Genomic DNA, 22145 nt, shown 5'->3' with positions numbered 1-22145 from the left:
TGACGGTGGGTGGTGGGTAGTTGGTGGTGGTGAGTGGTGGCAGGTGGGTGGTGGTTGTAGGTGGGTGGTTGTAGGTGGGTGGGTGGGTGACGATGGCGGGTGGTAGGTGGTGGGTGGTGGTGGCTGGTGGGTGGCAAATGGCAGGTGGTGGCGGGTCGGTGGTGGTGGGTGGGTGGGTGACGGTGGCGGGTGGCGGGTGGTAGCGAGTGGATGGTGATGGTGGTGGCGGGTGGCGAGTGGTGGTGGCAAGTGGGTGGCGGGTGGTGGCTGGTAGTAATGGTGGATAGGTGGGTGACGGCGGCGGGTGGTAGCGAGTGGGTGGTGGTGGTAGCGGGTGATGGCAGGTGGGTGGCGGTGGTAGCGGGTGATGGTAGGTGGGTGGCGGATGGCGGGTGGTAGTGGTGGCGGGTGAGTGGGTGACGGTGGCGGGTGGTAGGTGGTAGCGAGTGAGTGGTGGCGGTGGGTGGCGAGTGGGTGGTGATGGTGGTGGTGGGTGGGTGGGTGGGTGGGTGGGTGGCGGGTAGCTGGTGGTGGAAGGTGGTGGATGGTGGTGGCAAGTGGGTGGTGAGTGGTGGTGGCAAGTAGGTGGCGGGTGGTGGCGGGTGGATGACATGTGGGTGGTGGGTGGTGGTGGTGGTGGTGGCTAGTGTTGGGTGGTAAAAAAAAAAACTCAAAACTCAAAACGGAAACACATTTTTTGTGTTTTCATTTTTTGGCCAAATTTATAAACTGAGACCACTGATTTATAAATCAAAAATTTTACCAAACAAGTTTTTATTTGAGTTTTTTAAATTTTTATAAATATACATAAAAAATTGAAAACGTAAGTATTACCAAACGACACCTTAACTTTTCATCTTTGTTTTGATTTTTTTGGTTATTTTTTTACTTCTCAGATTTGTCTATGCAAGACTAAATTAAAAAGTAAAAAAATTGATATAACTTAAAAAAAAATCATTAAAGACAAAAAATAATAAAGGAGACTTTTTTAGTTGCAGACAAAAAATAAATTGTTTTATTATGTATTCAAATTTTTGGGTCATTATATGAAAAAAGTTGTATTTTTTTTTAGAAAAATACTTACTGATTTTCTTATATTTTTTGTAGCCCAACTAATGAAAACAATAAATATGGGTTTTTTTCACTTATTTTTATGTTTTTTTTTCTCTTTCTTTTAAAAAATTCAAGATCCAAACAAATTAATGAAATGTATTTATAGTTTTTTTTTTTTTTAATGTACAAACAGATTTTTTATTTGATTTGAGGTCTTACGTGTATTTATTAATGTAAGCTTTTTTTTTGTTTGTGTTTACTTATAAAAATAATCCAGTAAAAAATCTATTCATGTATAATAATATTATTATTTATATTATTTTTTCTTATACTTTAAAAAAAATAAAATCATTGACTTATAATTCAAACGATGACATAAATGGAATATGACATTTAGGTGGTGTTTGGCAAGTGGGTTGGGGCTAAAATAGCCACAAAAGACAAAACAGGCTATTTTAGCCACAACAAACAAAACATCACATCCAACCCATAATCATTACACTCTTCTCTCACAAAAAAAAGCCAAAAAGTCAAAAAGTCAAAAAGCCCTTCCCAAACTAAGCTTTTTAGCCCAGGCTAAAATAGCCAAAAAAGCCAAAAAGCCAAAAAACCAACCCACTTCCCAAACGGAGGCTTAGCTAATATTCGATGGAAGGTGATTAAGATAATGAAATCTACTTTACTAATGGCTTTTAGTAATTCGGTAGGAGGGATATGTGGATAATTTACTTTTATTTATAGGTTGATGTTGAGGTTTATTGTCATTTATTATTTGGTTAATGGTCAACAAATGCATGAGAAAAGTAAAATTAATATTAATTTAATAATCTTGAAATATTATATGACATTATTTATGTGATGTTTTTAATAAATGATGTAATAAATTTTTAGTATTAAAATATTATATGACATTATTTATCTGTTTTACAATTTTCTCATCTATTGGAGTACTTGTAGGTAAGTAGAATTACCTAATATTTTTATTTTGAAAGATCAAAGTCAATTTTTTTATTTTATTTTATATATTTTTTTTATGAATGTTTAAAGAAAAAAAAAGATAAAATAAACTCGTAAAAACCATCAATGCAAAAACAAAGGAACTTAGGCTTCTTAGGTATTATAACTAGTATTATCCTTACTTCAACGAATTAGCTATTGCAATAATTATTTTAACAAAAAATTTCAAGACTAGCTACATTTAAAAAGCCATAGAGCATTTTCATCAAACTAATTATTTTTATTTTCCAGTTAAAATAGTGTGAAAATCATTAAATTTCAATTTCATCAAACTAGTTATAGTGGATTTGGCTCAACAAATGTGCTAGTGGTTTGGGCTAGTCAAACATTCACAAATTTTACTTTTGATTTTTTGGAATTAGTTGCGTAGAGTTTATAAAAATAATTATAATTAAAATTAATAAAAATAATGTTTAAATAGCATGACAAAATAATAGAGAGTTTGTTGGATAGTTATTTAAAATATGAATAGCCAAAATAGAAAAAAGAAACTTTTAAACTAAAATATAACAAAAAATTAATTAGTATGATGAGCATGCTCTTAAGAGATTTTTTTAAACAATTTATATGGATAGATAAGTAAAATAAAGACGGGTAAATAACTGTACAGTGTTAGTGATATAGTAATTTTTTTTTTTTATAAAATTACGAAAAAGTATAACATTTTAATTATTAAACTGTATAAATTTTACTATTGATTTATAATTTTTTTTTTTTTGCCACCACTCTGCTATTATTTCTCCAATAAAAAGTAACGATGGAGTCTACAAATAAAAAAAATTAGGTAAAATAAAAAATTTACCATTTTTATGTTTTGACTAGTGAAAAATAGAAAGTATAATTGAAGTTGCTCTAACAAAATGTCTCCCATCCTCTCTTTTTACAATTCGTAACTTTCTACTATAGTAATTAGCCCCTCCTATTTCTCTTTTCTCAAAAATAGTTCTTGGCAAGAGAGAAATGAAAAGAAGAAGAAAAAAAGAAAAAAAAGAAGAAGATGAATTTCTCTTTTAGTGAAGAAAAAAAAAAAAAAATTGAATGAAGTTATCTAACCACTTTATCGTAAGGTATGTCAAAAAGATGGGGAAAATCAATTAAAATATTTAAAACCATTTTGCACCATTCGAGTCAACATAATACATCAAATTTTCTCTCTTAAACGTATAATCCATTACTCCAGGGATTAGAGCATCATCTCTAATGTTTATTCTTTATATATATATATATATATATATATTAAATTTGAATAAGTTTAAGTAAAAATTTCATCTGATATTGAGTATTTCAACAGATAATTTATATTTTTCATCAAAACATCAATCAATCAAGAGGATGATCGAGCGAATATCTGACCGGTCGATCGGTTTCTATAAATTGACCAACACTTTATGGATAATTTTACAAGAAAAAAGTTGTCAGGTCCATCCAATAGTCACCGACAAATTTGATAAAAAAATAAAACTCATTTGATTAGTCACCGACAAATTTGATAAAAAAATAAAACTCATTTGATTTGATTTGATAAGAAAAATAACTTTCCATCTATTTGATATCAGTTTATGGAAGAATTGATTCTCGTGTTTTAGACATTTTTTTTTTTATCAAATTTAAATTTAATAAAGTGTTGGAAATGGTCTTAATTGTCTATTAAAAAAAAATAATGGATTCATTGTCAAATTGAAAACCAAACGTTGGAGATAAATAAAATATAAAACAGAATAGTTCCTACTTTACACATATAAAACAGTTCTCACAGACAATTTTAGACCCAAAAACAACGTCTGATTCACTCACATACCTCTCTTTGCTGACTACCCTTTTCAATCCGACGCGGATTGCTGTATCGAGAACTTGGCCTTCCCGCCGCCCGCACCTTCCTTCCTTTCTCTCTCCTCTTTTCTCTCTCTAAAAACTTTCCAAGAAAGCCAAAGAAAATCTCACCAATAAACAGAGAGAGAAGACAAAGGCCCTCAAGGGTCTCTGTTTTGTGTTCTGTAATGGCGAAATCGAAGAAACAAGCTTACATATCAGTCCCATCTCAGATAATCAGCACTCTCTCATCTTCTTCTCTACAATCTCTTCTTCTTTCTCCAAAGAAATCATCAAAGAACAAGACCATGTCATGGAAGAACCCAAGGTTCTGGTTTCTTTCTCTCTTTCTCTGCGCTTTTCTTGGAATGTTGAAGATGTGGTTCAATCTCGACCCATTAGTCCCATTCTCTCCCAACCCATGTTGGATTCTTCATCAAGAACCATCATTTAGAGATGGGTTTTCGATTTCACAGCTTCATAACAATGTTGGAGATGTGGAGAAAAGAGATGAAGAACAAGTACAAGAACAAGAACAGAGTGAGTTTTGGAAACAACCTGATGGGTTGGGATATAAGCCTTGTTTGGATTTCACTAGAGAGTACAAGAAATGGAGTGGAGAGATTGTGAAGGACAGGAAAAATTATCTGATGGTGGTGGTCTCAGGTGGGATGAATCAGCAAAGAAATCAGATTGTTGATGCTGTGGTGATTGCAAGAATTCTTGGGGCAGCTCTGGTTGTTCCCGTCTTGCAAGTCAACGTTATTTGGGGCGATGAAAGGTTTGTTCAATCTCTTCATTTTCCTTTTTCTAGCCCAAATCCATTGTTTTATTCCATTTTTTAGTTAATTCAACAAAAAAACCCATTTGTTTTCATTTGGTAACTTTGTTTTTTGAGGCCTAAATCAGTAAATGTATCTGATTTTGGTTCATCCTAGGAAAGGAAACAACCATTTGGTATAATTGTTATTACCTTTATTTATTTATTTATTTATTTTGTTTGGGTCAAATTATCAATTTTTGTCATTTTGATTCAACATACCAAATACCCATTTGGGTTATAGTTGACACCATTTGATTTCATTTGGAGATTATCAAAATCTGTTTGTTGTAGTCAAGTTCAATTGCATTTATTCCCCTTCTTGGATCATACATTTTGGAGGAACCTTACAATTTGTTTTTGTTTGTTTTCTCTGTTATGTGCAGTGAATTTTCTGATATTTTTGATTTGGAACACTTTAAAAAGGTTCTAGCCAATGACGTGAGAATAGTTTCATCGCTGCCATCGACACATTTGATGTCGAGGCCGGTGGAGGATAGACAGATGCCGGTTAATGTCAACCCTCAATGGATCCGTGCGCATTACCACAGACGAGTATGAAACACGAACACTGCCTTGTCTGACTTTGAAGTTACTTATTTAGCTCATGCTTGACAGTTCATTGCTTAAACAGATTGTTTTGCAAAAACCAATATGCCAGCATAAACAAAAACAAAAAATCAATGGCCCACAATTCATCATTAAAGTTATGAACTTGGCAGATCTTAGTAGTTCCTATGATTGTAGTTTGGCAAAACATTAATTTGGTTTGTTATTCTGATCCTTGTTTTCTAGTAACAATAACAAATGCTATAGAGATAACTTAGAAGTTTGAATTGTTAAAACTGCGTTATCTTTTACTACTCGTCGTAGTATTTGGCTGATTATTTTTCTTAAAATAATATTAATTTTTGGATGGATGGGCCTTTTTTTGTCATCGCGTAACTTTATTTGCGGTCTTAAAGGTTATGACTAATTCAACTAATGGATGTTCGAAGTGACTCCCAGTTTTGTTTTATCGAGTGGTTTTCACTATTTTGCTTTATTAGTTTGAAAGTTTCCGCATGTTTGAGAAACAAGTGCTCAATTGGTTGTGAAGTGGCATGAATGATCGTACTGATGCTATTTTTGTTGGTTATGCAGCTTAGGAGGGATGGTGTTCTGCTCATACGTGGTTTCGATTCAAAGCTTTCTAAAGATCTCCCTTCTGATCTTCAGAAGCTCCGTTGCAAGGTACCTCTTTGGATTTTAAGATTCCTTTAATGAATAAGTATGCAATTTGAAAACTTCTAATGGTTGCTTGACTGAGTTTGGCAATTGCTCTTTTAAATCTAAAACAAGTGATGTGTTTGGTAATCGCTAAAGAAAGTAGTTTTTTTGTTAGTAGAAAAGTTGGCTTATTTTTAGCTTTTTTAGCTCAAGACAAACATGCTTTTACTTTTTTTAGCTAATGCGAAATGGGGGTTTTATGTCACTTCTTTGAACTGTGCTTATTTTGCTATTTGTCCGAACGTGGCAGCAATTGATCTAAGTTTTGTGTGGCTGTAGGTGGCATTTCAAGCACTGAAGTTCGCTCCACCGATCCTAGAACTTGGTAATAAGCTCACAGAGAGGATGAGGAGTAAGGGACCTTATCTTGCTCTTCATCTACGATTAGAGAAGGATGTATGGGTGAGGACAGGTTGTCTTCCTGGTTTGAGTCACGAGTATGACGAAATGATAAGCAATGAGAGAAAACTACGGCCAGAGCTCTTAACTTCAAAATCAAAGATGACTTATCATGAAAGAAAGCTTGCAGGCCTCTGTCCCCTAAATGCATTAGATGTTACACGGTAAGTTTTAATTCTATTTGCTTGATTATTTGTGGTTATAATCATTGTACTTTCTTGTCTGATTTTCAAAACATGTAATAACTGAGATGGACTATTTGGTTTGTGTTTTAGGCTCCTTAAAGCTTTAGGAGCTCCAAAGAATGCAAGAATATATTGGGCTGGTGGGAATCCATTGGGAGGGAAAGAAGCATTGCTACCGCTAATTAGAGAATTTCCTAATTTGTACAACAAGGAAGACCTTGTCTTGCCTGGGGAGCTTGAGCCATTCGCAAGCAAGGCTTCTGTTTTGGCCGCTATTGATTATATAGTAGCTGATAATAGTGATGTGTTCATGCCATCACACGGTGGAAATATGGGTCATGCAATTCAGGTATTGTCACCAACCACCTTAATCACTTGCGAAACTAATCTGATTGGATCAATACATTTATGAATTAAGGTGGTCCAACAATGGTTTGCTTTAGATTTCGAGCAATGCAAACTCTAAAATTATGTAGAAATATTGTACTAAATTCTGTGTGTTTCTGGCAATACAGGGACATAGGGCATTTGCGGGGCACAAGAAGTATATTACGCCAAACAAACGACAGATGCTTCCCTACTTCCTAAATGCTTCTCTCCCTGAAGCAGAGTTCAATAGGATTATAATGGATTTGCACCAAGATTCCTTAGGGCAGCCAGATCTCAGGACTAGCAAAGCCGGAAGGGATGTTACCAAGTTTCCTGCTCCTGGATGTATGTGCAATGATTCAAATTCACATTCCTCATGATTCCACAACTCCAATATTCCCATGTATTGAGGTCTTCATCAGAATGAATGCTCCGAGACGGAGCGTGATGAAAACTAGAAGTGTCTATAGGTCAGAACATGGTCTTGAAGTGCAACCATTGCAGGAGGCGGCAAAGAAGTCAGCTTTGGAGATGAGCAATCACTACAATTCACTTATGTTGCCACGGTCCAATATACTTTTCCACTTGCTTATGTACAAATACACGATGAATAATTTTTTTTAGGGTTATAATACCACAATTGATGGCATAGCTTCATTTTTTGATTCCTGAAAGAGAAAAAGAAGAGGGGATAGGGATTTTTCAGATTTGAAAAAAAAACAAAAATTTTTTTTGTTCATTCTTTGTAATGTATCAATGTATGACTTGATCAATAAATGTACATATATAGAGGTGTATTTCCACTGAGATTGTATTATATTAGGCTCTTCTTTTTTGATATTTTTCTTTGCATAATTCAGTTCTATGTCTACAGCTTTTTTCTTTTCTTTTCTTCTGTGTTTTTTTTTTTTTTTTTTTTTTTTTTTTCCTCTTTAATGGTTTCTGGTGGGGCATGAATTATTTGTTATGTTCTGTGATCTATTTTAAGCAGTGGGTGTTGGGAGTTTACCATGAGGCATGAATTGTTTATGTCCTGTGATCTATTTTAAGGAGTGGGAGTTGGGAGTTTGTAGTTGTGGTTTGGTTAAGACTTTTTAGTTCGTTTTTTTCAGTTGTGATTTTTTTAGTTTGGGATTATAAAGTTTATTTGAGTTGATTTTTTTGATTTTTTTTTTTATTTTTATAAGAGAAAGTAAAATGATTATGATTTGGATGTGACATTTTGTCTTATTAATTTATTTAATTTATTTTGTCTTTTGTATTTTTTTTTAAGGCAATGGCCTCGTGGAGATCTACCATGCGTCTCGTTTTGATAATCTGAATTGTTGGCCCTGTGTGAGTCTATCATGAGTCTTGTTTTGATAATCAAAACTGTTGAATTTGTAAAACTCGTTAAATACTATATATTTGTAAAAAATTATATTGGTCGGATATCGATAGCAATGTGATTAAATTAAATTTTTGTAAGTTGTTTATTTTTCGCCATTCATTTTTTTTCATACAAAACTAATTTGATCATATAGTTATTGATATCCGATCAACGTGATTTTTTTTAGACATAGTATTTGATGAGTTTTACATATTGAATGGTTCGAATTATTAAAACGAGACTCGTGGTAGACTTTCACAGACTCAACAGTACTCTCCAATCCGTGATTGGATTGGAGGGAAGCCATTCCCTTGTTTTTAATCCCAACTTTTTTGGCCAAACTTGTTAAGCAATGGTTGGAGTATTATTTCAAGGTTGTAATGCCAAAGCTTGGAATTTAAATCTTGAACTTGGAGTTGCTGGCAACAATTTTTTGCCTAAATAAGTACCAAAAAAAAAAATAAATAAAAATAAATAAATAATTTAATAAAATAAAATATTACATTTAAACCATAATTATTTTGTTTTTTCTCTCTCATAACTATTACATTCAAATCAAAAAAGGTAAAAAATTCTTTTCAAATAAAATTGATTTAATCAGACTAAATTAATCAAAAAAATCAAATTAAATTAAAATTTTCCAAACGAAGCCTGAATGTGCTGCTGGAAAAGGAGCACAGCTTTGAAACGATTTGTCATGAGAAACAACAACAATATGCTTTCATTATACAAAATGTTTTTGTGTTTGTGTTTGTGTTGTGAAATAACTATATTGGAGGTAAAAAGTACAGAGGCCCTGGAATGGTCCCTGAAAACCAAATTTTAAAAAGCAAGCTTTATTACTCATGGCTGTCATTGATAACATGACAGCTGTAGGGATGACAATAGATAACTTACCTTGTGGGTATCTATGGAGAACCAACCCAAATACATGGATTTTTTTCTTTTTTTCTTATTCATGGGTAGGGTATGTGATATTCTTTAAATATCCACAGGGGACGGGTTGGGGATGGGTACCCACTAATTTCCCCATATGTTTTTTTTTTTTTTTTTTTTTTTTTTTTTAAGATTCACAACCAAAACTAAATATACATTCAATCTTTTTTCTTTTTTTTATTTATTTTTTTTTTCAAGTTCACAACCAACTTCTTTTTTTTTTTTTTTTTTTTTTTTTTTTTTTTTTTTTTTAAGATCCACAACTAAAACTAAATATACATCCAATCTTTTTTTTTATTATTATTTTTATTTTTAAGGTTCACAACCATTTTTTAAAAATTCAAATAGCTTCTCCTGAAATTACATCCTGAACTAAATAAATTACATCCGAGTAAGCTAAATAAATTTATAAACATCCTGAACTTCTCCGAATTGAATGGGGGAATTATCACCTGAAATTACAAAACTAACTGTGAATGTTACTAATATTCAAAACTTGGTTGCTAAAACTGGTAATAAAGAATAGAAATAATAGGGAATTATTTTTATTTTTAAGGTTCACAATTTATACAACATATATATATATATATATATTTGATTGTCTCAAAATTATATATTTGATTATTATAAAACAAACTTTTTAATTAATTAATTAATGTGTATTTGATTTTGTTGTTGAACCAAATAAAATAAAATAAGATTGAATGTATATTTAGCTTTTGTTGTAAACCTTAAAAAAAAAAAAAAAAAGTTGTTAACATTAAATATATTAAAAAAGAAAGAAAAAAGATTGAAGGTATATTTAGCTAAAACCCTTAAAAAAAAAAAAAAAAGGTTGTTAACATTAAATATATTAAAAAAGAAAGAAAAAAGATTGAATGTATATTTAGCTTTTGTTGTGAACATTAAAAAAAAAAAAGTTGTTAACATTAAATATATATATATATAAAAAAATGGGGATTAAAGTGGGTTGGGAAAAATCCATACCCATTAAGAAATGGAGAGGGTGATACCCATGGGGAATGGAGAATGGGGAATGGGGAAAATTTATTATAGAGGAATGGGGATGGGAAATTAATATCCACCCCATTAACCCCCATTGCCATCCCTAGACAGCTGAGAACCATAGCGGTATGTGAATTGGTGATGTCATGAACACGGGAAAATGAGTGAGAGCACTAATTAGTGCTACCACTAATGATGTGGCAGTGGGTCCCACCATGAATGATTTGATGTTTTGACCTTGGTGTTGTATTTTTTTTCTTTTTTTATTGAGTGCCATGTCATTAGTGGTCTTTTTAGAACTCCAAAATTAGTAGTCTCTATTATTGTTGCATGAACACGGCCTGTGTCACCATCTCCAGTACCCTAGAATTAGGTTACTCAGGTCCAGAAGTGATAATTCAGAGTGTTCTTTCTTTTTTTTTATTTTATTTTTTATTTTTACAGGAGAGGGATGTACAAATGATCCGTGGGTTGCCGAAACCGTTGCGGTGCCAGTTTTGACAGCTCACGAATTATTTTTATACCCCTAACTTTTCTGTAAAAAAAAAAAAAAAAAGGCCCAAGTGGGTCTGGCCTGGCAGCCCAACTAAGCTTGGGCCCAATCCTAATCCAGTACTCTGGACTTGGGCTTGGGACTAGGCCGTGTGTTTTGTAACCCTATCCAACCCGTGAGCCCTGCCCACTTAAGCCCCACTCAAAGCTTGTCTCGAAACACGCTTCGCTCAACGTTTGGTGTAATTTTTAGTAGAAAAAATAGAAATAAAATAAATGTGCAAGTCAAGCACAAGCCTAAATACTCCTAGGCCTAGGCGTGGGCTTGAACCTAATTTTTTGACTTGTGGCCCAACCTAATTTAAATTTTAAAGAGAGCCAGTGTGAATCGGACCAAATTTACACCCCTTGCAATATGCTCAAATACTGAATACTCACCCCTTGCAAATGTATGTTCTATGGTTACCATCCCCAAATATATATTCCATGGTTACAATTTTATCATCCCCAAATCATACTAAACATACATTTGGGGATGGTAAGCAAAATTGTTTCCTGTGCCAACCTCTTTCCTGGCAAATTGTTGGAAGTTCCATGGTTTTTCATGTCGAAATGTTGGAAGTTCAATGGTTTTGGAGACTGGAAGCTCCACAACAGAAGGGGCGACCTGTGGCAAACTACCTCTCTCTAGATGGTTCAAACGTTGATGCATACGAAGTATTAGATGCAATGCATTTCCAAACTGTATTAGATGCAATGCATTTTAAGTCAAAAAACTTCACTGAATTCATGTTCGCTCTGCTGGGCGTAATTCTTTAGTAGTGCATAAACATACCATCCGAGAAGCTTAAAAATAACAAAAAATTTACTGGAGGAAATTGGCAAAAATTTGAATGCTATCCACATTACAAAGTGAGGCTCAATCTAATGACTTATCAGAAGAAGTTTATCCTACCCATTTGGAAAGTACAAATCCAAAAAGGAAATAAAAACAGAAGCTTGCAATCTGCCATGAGACTAAGCGAAGCATCAAAATTTTCAATTCTCTTTGTAGATTAATTCTTCACATTCTCAATCTAAAACATTGAGATATGATATCTGACCCAGATGCACACCAATCCACGAGCAGTCAGATTCAAATACCAGAAGGAAGCTTGAAGGCAGCAATAAAGGAAAGGAAAAAAAACAAAAACAAAAAAAGTTACCGTTCCCATGCCTCAAATATGTTATCTAGCCTCTACCAAAAAGGAAGCCTCCTTAGAAGAATAGGGCCAGAATGGTGAAAGTTCAACAACTTTCCCAACAATGATGAGTGTAGGCGATATTAATTGGGCTGATGTAATTTCGTCAGCAAGATCCTTTAGTTCAGCAAAAACCTGCAGAATTGGGAAAGTAATTGCAATCAGTCATTCAATATAAGCTAGAACCACAGTCATGTGACACGATACGGACATGTTGACATGGCGATTAAAAAAAATGCAGGGACACTATGCTTGGAACATGTTAAAAATTTATTATCAAGATATCATTCATGTAAAAATTACATTTTAAATAATACAAAACAATTGTAAGATATTGAAATACCCGTTATATATTTAATCTATAAATGCTTCAACATGTATTTAGAGTGCACACAAAGTGTCAGTGCTTCTTAAAGGGTAAGAAACCGGGAAGTTTTAACACAAGTGCATACATAGGACTGGTTCGGTGTAACTTTTAGTAAGTTGAAGGTTGATAAGTTGAAAGCAGAAGCTAAAAGCACCTTTCTCCTTTCTTACCAATAATAAGATTTTTTTAACTTATTTAAACTATTTATGCCTCATAAGCTGTAAGCAGATGTTGCAGCAAAAACTCTGATAAATTTTCCAAAAAAAAAAAAAAAAGGAAAAAAAGAAAAAGAAGCTATAAGTAGCTCCATAAGTTGCACCAAATAGAGCCCTATATACTCCTATGTCTAACTTGATGCCCAAGTACACAACATAAGAAAGGTCAACCTTGAAGATTGTAATTTCCTAAGCATGTTTTGGTGACCCAAGTGCTAAAAAGACAAAAAAATAAAAATATAAGAAGGTTCTACCTATCTTAGAAATAAGTTCAAAGTATAACGAACTTAAAATTGTTTCATAATAATAGTCATTTCCTTTCTTCTATTATATTAACATTGTTGTCAGATTTAACTTTATAGGTTTGCCATAAACAATTTGAGGCTCTTCAGTCTGTGATTTAACTTTTTTCGCCTTCTACTCTATCAAAGGCTATATGCTCAATTAAATTAAATAAATTCATATGTTGGTCATCATTGCATCTATAAGTTACCGTTGTACAAAACCAAATCATTTTGGTGTGTTCTTCTTCAACTTATATTCTATTGATGCCACTACTACCATTTCACAAATATATTCATTTCCAATTCTTTCCTAGTCTTATCACATCCATTTAAGTATTTTCATCTTAGTTATACTCATTTTATGAACGTGTTGTTTCTTAGTAGTACAATTTTGTACCACAAATCATCACTAACCTTATAGTTGTTCAATAACAATTTTCTTTTAATTTTGTTCATATTCGTCGATCACAATTTGCTAAATGCATTCCTTCATTTGAGTTAACCTATTTTGATTCTACAAATCACAACATCTCTAAGCCTAACCATCCTTATTAAACCTAGGTAACGAATTCACTATTTGTTATCTCTTGATTTTCAATATTCACTTATCCATTATTTCTGCTTCTAATGTCACTAAAATTGCATTCTACGTATTCAATTCTAATATTAATTCCTTCATTAATTTCATCCACTAGAACAATATTATCAGTGAATAACATACTCCATGGAACATCATGGATGTGTTTAGTTGATTCATACATGACTAAGGCAAATAGGTAAGGATTCAAATTTGACCCTTGACACAACCTTAAAGTTATTGAAAATTCACTAGTTTCTGAAGCAGGTGATCCAATCATAATCACAAGTCCATAATACATATCTTTTATCGCATCATTGTACCTTTGGTCACATTTTTTCTTCAACACCCACCATATTATATCTTTAGGCACTTTATCATAAGCTTTTTCTAAATCTATAAAATCCATATGTAAATCCCTCATTTTGTTTTCTTATACTTCTCTATTAATCTTCTTAATAAATTTGTTACTTTCATTCCCTCATTAGGAAATTCAACATTCCAAATCTTTTCAGCAACTTTTTCCAACAATAACGATTCCCTCGTAAACTCTAACATCCAACTAATTCAAGTACTTGGGGTGACTGTTGGGGGATAACCCTAAGGGTTGAGTGTTTTGGGGCTCCACCATTAGATTGGTACGAGGTTGGATAGGTGGAACAGAGCTTTGTTTTCTAAAGTAGGTGTATACTTTAATATAGTATTTCAATTTATTATTTGCCTTGAGATTCTGGTTAGGGTAGAAAATAAGATTGAGAAAATGATGAGGAATTTCTTGTGGAAACGCATAGATGAAGAGAAAAAGAATCATTTGGTGAAACGAGAGGTGGTATGTCTACCTAAAGATAAAGAGTATCTTGCTATAGGAAACATTGTGGTAAGAAATATCGCTTTTCTTAGAAAGTAGTTATGGAGATCTTGCATCAAGTGTTTTTTTATGACATCCCATTACTAAGAGTAAATATGGGGTTCAAGCTAATGGTATGGTATGGATTGTCTTGTAATTAAAAAGGAATTGTCGATTTCCATGAAAATCTATCTTAGGGGCTATTTGGTATGCACTACATAAGTACACTTATTTAGATAAGTGCACGTATTTGAGTCACATCACCTCTCTACTTTTCTGTACATCTTTTCATAAAAAGTCAAAAAGTATACTTATTTAGATCATCCCATATACCCCTTTATATTATTCGTCTTTTTTCCCATTTGTTGTCTTTGAAAGTGACACTTCTTTTGATGTTTTGTTTCCATATTTGTATCGTCGGTTTTGTTCTCATAATGTTTCCAATACTTCTATGGTTTTCTCATTAAAAAGGAGACCTAATCACCATCTTCGTCCTCAATGATACACTATGTAAGAAGAAAAAAGAAAAATCTTTGAATCATTTATTTTTGTATTGCCTATTGGCTTTGTCTAAATAGGGCTTTTCCAATTGGTGGATGTTTGTTGGGTGGCTGTACCTTCTTGGGTGTCTAAACAAGGCTTGGTTTGGTATGGTTTGGTTTTATTTAGGTGCAACAAGAAATCAATATTTTTTGTGGGATTGCATCTTTTATACAACTTTTTAAGTTATTTGGTTGAAGTATAATGCTACGATTTTTGATGATAAGATAGAGGATGTTGATTCTTTATGGGATAAGGTGTGTTACCTGTCACTGTCTTTTTAAAGGAATTCAACTATTTTTGATTTCCAGAGACAAGAGGAAGGTGTTATACCTGTCACACTTTCTTTGTTTTTGAATTTCTTTCTTTGGACTACTCATTCTTCTCTTTTGTATTCTTTTTAAATAATATTTATTTTGTTGCTAATGAAAAAATAATAACAAATACTGTAAGATTTGGGGCCACTGTTATGCATGTTTTCTGGGAGATTTTATTTCAAATGTTGAAATAAATAACTCACATTATGAATTTTACTTTCAAGGGGACAAATTTGAGCCTTTAAAAGGTAAGAGTGCAAATATGAAATAATGCCATTTCCATGGGATGTTCTGAACGTTTTCCTTTTTGATACACAGCTAGTAAAATACATTTTTACACAAGCAGAGCATGGATTCAGGACTTGCCATATGAAAATGAAAACAATAGACAAAAAATTGTCCCCCCTAATCATTTTTATTCACGTCATGAAATTTGAGAGCCATTCCGAGGCATTATGTATACTGATGACAATAAAGTTAACATTCGCCAATAAAAAAAAAAAAAAAAAAGAAGAAGAAAGATAATAACGTTCACGTTAATGAGATGTCTTCCACCATTTTCATGTCTGAAAGCAGCAGGATCGTAACTTGGTGTATGATGATGGGTCTAAATGGATATTTGGGTAAATTACAATTTGCACCTTTGCATTTTACATCAAATTTCATTTTTGTTCCCTCATTTTTCAATTGTAATAGTCAACCTCCTAAGCTTTCGGTCAAATTGAAATGTGCCCCTCTCGTTAGTTTGGTGTTAAATAAGGGCGAAAAAATCTGTCATTTAAGTAATACGCGACATTTTTCTCGTCTCATTAGCATAAAATTTCACTTTAGTCCTTGCACTTTTACCAAATTCTCAGTATGGCAGCTCTACCTTTAATTTCTATTAGCCTCATTAACAGTAAATGGATGGAAGGGCGACATTGCTTGACTTAAAAGTGTAAGGAGTGGACTCACAATTGAAAATAGAAAGACCAAAGTGAAATTTTGGTGAAATTGTAGGTTTGTTAAGTGTAATTAACCTTAGATATTTTTAATTTCCATTGGTAGAGTTCTAAAAATAAAACTATTGAACAAAAATGTTAACCATTGATAAATTGCTAGAGGAATCAAACCTTCAGGCAAGCTACATGGGAATCTTGCATGCTAGTGAAATGTAATCCAATAATTTTTTTTTTTCTTCACATTTTGTCTTTGATATGCTTCACATAGAATGATCTTTGATTGATAATTTGTGAACTTGAATGAATGAATTAACAAAAAATGAGACATGGAGCAAATAAGGTGAAAATAGGTCAAGACCACGATTGCTTACCACACGTTGTTGAGGTGTAGTCCCTCGCTCAACTGCGGCAGCTGGTGTATTGGGTGGCAATCCATGATGCATCAACTTGAAGGCAAGTGAAGGAAGAGTTGACAAACCCATATAAACAACCAAGGTTGAATCAGGGTCAGCTGCATTTTCTGCTACAAACAAGGGGTCCGTTCCTCCTTTCCTAGAGTGGCCAGTAAGAAATCTAACACTATTTGCAACACCCCGGTGAGTTAATGGAATGCCCAACTCTGCTGCTATTCCTGAAGCAGCAGTAATACCTACAAATCAATGAACATACTAATCATCATCTCTTCATTTGTTGAGAAGAAAAGAACTTTGAGTCAAAGAGACCATGCTAAATTGGTTATAAACAACAATGGGGGTGAAGTATCAGAATAAGAAAACTGCTAGGTTTCCATACACTGAGACACCACATGTTGCAACATTAGGTTCTGCGAGGAATCCACCCTGATGTACTCCATATAAATAACCTTTTATTATTTTTAGCTTAGTAAAGAAATTGCATTGGAAAGAACCAAACGGTAGAAACCTGTATACATGGGTAAACACAGCAATTTTTAAGTAAGAAGATGATAATAAACTTTTGAGTAAGTTTTTCTCTCATACTCGCTTCAATTACATCGGGAGATTCCTGCTTGTGAGGAAGCAACAGGTAAGATTTTTCTGTACATGAAAAGGAAGTCCTCAGCAACGTACTGCATATTTTTGCATAGTGAATGTGATTGAAACTCCCATCACCTGAACTCTAAGGGACAGATTCTCACATCTATTAGTGTGACTTCCCCATACTAGTTTGCTTTCCATACTCTAAACCAAACCAAACCAAGCCAAGCCTTAAGTCCTATCAAATGGGGTCGGCTACATGAATCCTGCTTTCCATACTCTAATGGAAAAAAAAAAAAAAGTTCTCTATACCCTTAGTTTGCTTGTCCTTAAAGTGTATGATAAATCTTTCTATATTTTCCAGGAAAGGGCAAAGTTCTCCAAATAAAGGTAATGATAAATAAAAAGTCTAGAATACCAATAGAAGGAACTCAACATCATTTTGTTAAACAACTCAGGATTCAATTTATTGAAGTAAGTTTCATTATCAAGTTATTAGGGCAAAAGGAAAACATATGAGCCTCATTTCAATGATGAGACTTAGAGCTTTACAGTCTATGTCATATACCTGGAATGACTTGCACTTGAATCCCTTGTTGCTGCAGAAAATCCATCTCCTCCCCACCCCTCCCAAACACCTAACAAACCGACAAAAATGCCAAAATATTTAGAATAATATATTTTTCAGGGGTAAAAAACATAGCATAACAAGTCCAAGATAATTTCATGGAAGTTGATTACTATAACATTTAAGTGGGCACGCACCAGAGGATCACCTCCTTTAAGTCTTACAACAGTAGCCCCAGCTTCTGCAAAATTCAAAAGCAACTCATGAATCTCCTCCTGCAAATAATCCCCAGAAATAAGTTTGTCATGCAATGACACTCCCTTTGATAGTTAAGAAGATGAAGGGAACAAAAAAGGAAAGAAAATTGTAGAACTGAATTGTTCATAATTTGGGAATGATAAAATATTGAACTCATTTTAGTTGATCATAATCCTTTACTCGGCCCTGTGGCCACTACAGAGACTTATTTGTTTCCTTTCTTTTTTCCTTAGGTAGCATTTGGTTGGCTGGAAAAGGGTGAATTGAATGGAATGATTATTACTCAGCCTCCAAATGGAATGACATGTATCCCGTGAATGATAATTTTATTTGTAATGCAATTTCTATCATTTAAACCTTTTTGCATTGCTATGCTTTCGACTCAATCTAATAACCTACCTGTCGAGCACTAATTTTTAGTAAACCAACGTAAGAATGGATATTTTGATGGAACAATCATTTCGTTCCATCTTCACCAAACACCACCTTAGCTTTCTATCGTAGGATTAGGAACTTTGAAGTGGAGATTGCACTTAAGAAGATGAAATCAAATAAGACTTTAGAACCCGACGATATCCCTATTGAAACTTGGAAGTGTTTGGGTAAAAAGAGAATTACTTGGTTGGCTAGGTTGTTTAGCAAAATTTTGTTAACTAGGAACATGCTAAATGAGTGGAGGAAGAGTATTTTAGTACCAATCTATAAGAATAAAAGAGATGTTCAAAATTGCAACTACTATAGAGGAATCAAGCTAATGTGTCATATAATGAAAGTATAGGAGAGGGTGATGGAACGCCAATTGCGAGATATAACAGAGGTGTCAGAGAATCAATTTAGGTTTATGCCTGGCAGGTCAACAATGGAAGCGATCTATCTTTTGAGGAGAGTAATAGAAAAGTATAAAGAAAAGAAAAGAGATATTTATATGGTGTTTATTGACCTTGAGAAAGCATATGATAGAGTGTTTCGGGATATAATATGGTGGGTGTTAAAAAAGAAAGGGGTGACAAAATGTTATATTGATGTGATTAGGGACATGCATAAAGGGATGATGACTACTATTAGATCACCTGCTGGAGAGACAAATAAATTCTCTATCATTGTAGGGTTACATCAAGGATCTACCTTAAATCCTTATCTTTTTACTTTAGTTATAGATGAGTTGATGAGAAATATTTAGGATGATGTGCCATTGTGTATACTTTTTACAGATGATATCATGTTAGTGGATGAGGCTAGAGAAGGAGTTAACACAAAGTTGGAAGTTTGAAGAAAAGTACTTGATCTAAAGGATTCCGGATAAGCAGAACAAAGACAGAGTATATGGAGCATAGTTGCACGAAGCGGGAGCGGGGGCGGGGGCGGGGGCGGGAGCGGGAGCGAGGAATCGTGAGCCGATAGAAGTTTCTTAAGTTGGGAGCGTCTCGGGGAGCGGTAATATATATATATATATATATATATATATTTTAATCCACATTAAAAGTTTTTTTATAAATATTTTTATTTTAATATACATTAATTATTTTATTTATTTATTATATTTTTTAAATAATGTATTATTGTTAATTTATTTTTTTATTTTTAATTGATATATATTATAAATAAAAAATTATAATAAATAAGGAATAATAAATTATGTTAAAATAAATAAAAAGAAAAATTAGATATTTTATATATTTTTTTTATTATATATGGTTTAATTAGATTTTTTTTAAATAATTGGATGATTTATTTTATTTATTATATGTTAAAAAGTTAAGAAATAATAATTTACAAAAATTATTATTATATATGATATTTTAAGAAATAATAATTAAATATTTTTTTATTACATACATAATATATGATAAATTGTATTTATTATATATATTATATATCATATATATTATATATTATATATAATATATGATAAATTATATTTATTATATATATTATATATCATATATATTATATATGATCTCAGTTTCTTCCACAGAATAGATGAAGAGAGAGAGTGAAGGAACAACGAATAGAGATGAAGAGGAGACGCGATCAAGAGACTGACGAAGACGAAGACGAAGACGATCGAGAGACTGATGAAGACGATCGCGAGAGTGACGAAGATGATCGAAGCCCTTTCTCCTCCTCTCATGTCGAGGTCGAAGGTTAGGGTTTCTCTCTCTTTCTGTCTCTCTCTCTCTCCCCTTTACGATCCCATCTTGGCCAGGATCGCGTTTCTCTCTCTACGGAAACGCAATTCCTGCACGTTTCTTTCTAAGAAACGCGGAATCGCATTTCTTACGAAGATTCGTCACCTGTTAGGACGATTCCTGCAACTAAGATATGGAGTATAAATTTAGTAACAGTAACGATAAAAGCAGAGGAGAAGTGAAGATTGAGAACCGAGAACTATCTAAGAGTGAATATTTTCGTTATTTAGGATCGATTATCACAACGACGAGGGAGATTGATGTGGATATGACCCATAGGATTAAGGTGCGATGACTTAAGTGAAGAAGTACGTTTGGGGTACTGTACGATAAACGAATACCCACTAGACTAAAAGGAAAGTTCTATAAGACTAGCGATGTTATATGGAACGAAGTGTTGGACAACCAAGAAACAATATGTAGATAAGATGAGTGTTGCTAAGATGAGGATGCTAAGGTGGATGTGTGGCAAGACTAGACAAGACAAAATTAGGAATGAGTGTATTTGGAAATGGATAGGAGTAGCATCGATAGAAGATAAGTTGAGAGAGAATCGATTGAGATGGTTTGGTCATATTCAACGGAGACCAACAAAAGTAATAGTGAAGAGATGCGATGCAGTGACGGTAAATGAAAGTGTTAAGGGATCGGATAAGCCTAGATTAATGCCGGCTAGCGTTATAAATAGAGATATGGATCTACTTAATTTAACTAACGAAATGACCTTAAATGATTCATATAACCAACCCCATTTGATGGACTTAAGGCTTAGTTTGTTTTGATTTTTTTCCAAAGTTTCTTGTTTTTCCTCTATCTGTCTCTCTTCCTCTACAGAAGATTGGTAGAAATCAAATGCCAACCAAATGGCAGGGTCCAAACAAAGACAAACCCAAATACAATAACTTCCAAAACAACATGACAAAATCAGAGACCAAAGAAAGAAATGAAGCAAACCCACGATCCAAATTCATGGACATTTCTATTCATCTGTACAACCTACTTGCAAATATCAAAATAACAACAAATATACATTTGACAAAATGCACATATAGAAAAATACTGACCTGGGTTCGGCTATGGTACCCAGCAGTCTTGCCAACGTAGAGAAGCCTAGCATCATCACCCACCAAATTCAACACCTCATTGGACACCAATCGATCATACAACAAAAGATGAGCGCTCTGAATCACTCTCACAGCCTTCACAGTCAACAGTTCCGGGTCACCGGGTCCTGTACCCACCAAGAACACGTTCCCGGGTCCCCTCCCTCTCTCTCCTCCAAACCCACCACTCTCTCTCTTCTCTCTTAACACCTCAAGCAGCCTCTTCAGCTCGGGAAGCTGCAGAGCTATGTCGTAGTCCCGGATTGAGTCCGGATCAGGTGGGACAGGGCAGGAAATGGGTTGGTCCAATTGGTTCTTGTATAGCCAGTTGTCTCTTTGGTAGCGCTCAATGGAGTGATTTTCTGTGAAGGGTGAGGAAGAAGAGGAGGTGTAGCGTATGGAACAAACTGGGTTCAAATTTAAGGAACTGGGTTTTCTGAATTGGGGTGAAGAAGAAGGGATTGAAGGAAGCTTATTAACAAGAGCCATGTCAATTTACAATTTTGAGAGGGAGAGAGAGATGGGTTTGGTCTAAACTGTTTTTAGTTAAATCCCATGAAGAGGGTTTGAATGTAGCCATATATTGAGGTCTATACATATGAAGAGACAGAGTTGAGTTTGAGTTTGGCTTTTGGGTTTGAATTTTTGGGGAGGATGAGAAGGCAATGGTAGCTTTTGGGGGTTTGAGTGGGACATTTGTTCTTTGGGAGATAAAAAATGAGGCTTTGGAATGGAAAGTTTTTATTGGCTATAGTTGGACTGTTTGAATATGCTTTGCAAGGATCCAATTACTGGCAATGTGAAAACAGTTGAAAAAGCAGGAATGACCATGAAGGGTACGTGGCTGGTGCCTATTGGTTTATATTCTGATGCTTTGTGGGAAAGAGTTGTAGGGTGAAAGAAATTGTGGAACCTGAAGTTGCAGAGGAAGTGGGGCAACTGGAGGCGGCCATGGGGGTGTTGGGGTGGGCCCTTGGATG

At 34.0% G+C, this 22145-nt stretch overlaps 2 protein-coding genes across 2 annotated transcripts; one reads left to right on the top strand and one right to left on the bottom strand.

Moving 5' to 3' along the window:
* Positions 1-3749: 3749 nt before the first annotated feature.
* LOC114305337 (O-fucosyltransferase 20) lies at positions 3750-7738 on the top strand. Its single transcript, XM_028250404.2, has 6 exons — positions 3750-4660; positions 5086-5254; positions 5843-5932; positions 6248-6531; positions 6643-6901; positions 7068-7738. The coding sequence occupies exons 1-6, from the start codon at positions 4068-4070 to the stop codon at positions 7299-7301; spliced, it is 1629 nt and encodes a 542-aa protein (XP_028106205.2). The 5' UTR covers positions 3750-4067; the 3' UTR covers positions 7302-7738.
* A 3832-nt stretch (positions 7739-11570) lies between these two features.
* On the bottom strand, positions 11571-21897 carry UPM1 (urophorphyrin methylase 1). The gene is made up of 5 exons (XM_028250401.2): positions 21127-21897; positions 17813-17890; positions 17616-17685; positions 16424-16701; positions 11571-12099 (listed from the first exon to the last, which is right to left on the bottom strand). The coding sequence occupies exons 1-5, from the start codon at positions 21652-21654 to the stop codon at positions 11950-11952; spliced, it is 1104 nt and encodes a 367-aa protein (XP_028106202.2). The 5' UTR covers positions 21655-21897; the 3' UTR covers positions 11571-11949.
* Between the last annotated feature and the right edge of the window lie 248 nt (positions 21898-22145).

Source organism: Camellia sinensis, chromosome 2 (assembly GCF_055761805.1).
Source record: "Camellia sinensis isolate YWXY chromosome 2, ASM5576180v1, whole genome shotgun sequence".
NCBI classification, from domain to species: Eukaryota; Viridiplantae; Streptophyta; class Magnoliopsida; order Ericales; family Theaceae; genus Camellia; species Camellia sinensis.
This window is presented reverse-complemented; position numbering and strand designations above follow the sequence as displayed.

Coding starts and splice junctions, on each gene's coding strand:
- LOC114305337 (XM_028250404.2), top strand. CDS start 4,068: ATGGCGAAATCGAAGAAACAAGCTTACATATCAGTCCCATCTCAGATA. Junction 6,532..6,642: donor AATGCATTAGATGTTACACG/GTAAGTTTTAAT, acceptor TTTGTGTTTTAG/GCTCCTTAAAGCTTTAGGAG. Junction 6,902..7,067: donor ATATGGGTCATGCAATTCAG/GTATTGTCACCA, acceptor CTGGCAATACAG/GGACATAGGGCATTTGCGGG.
- UPM1 (XM_028250401.2), bottom strand. CDS start 21,654: ATGGCTCTTGTTAATAAGCTTCCTTCAATCCCTTCTTCTTCACCCCAA. Junction 17,686..17,812: donor TTAAAGGAGGTGATCCTCTG/GTGCGTGCCCAC, acceptor TCGGTTTGTTAG/GTGTTTGGGAGGGGTGGGGA. Junction 12,100..16,423: donor CTACACCTCAACAACGTGTG/GTAAGCAATCGT, acceptor CCAATTCTGCAG/GTTTTTGCTGAACTAAAGGA.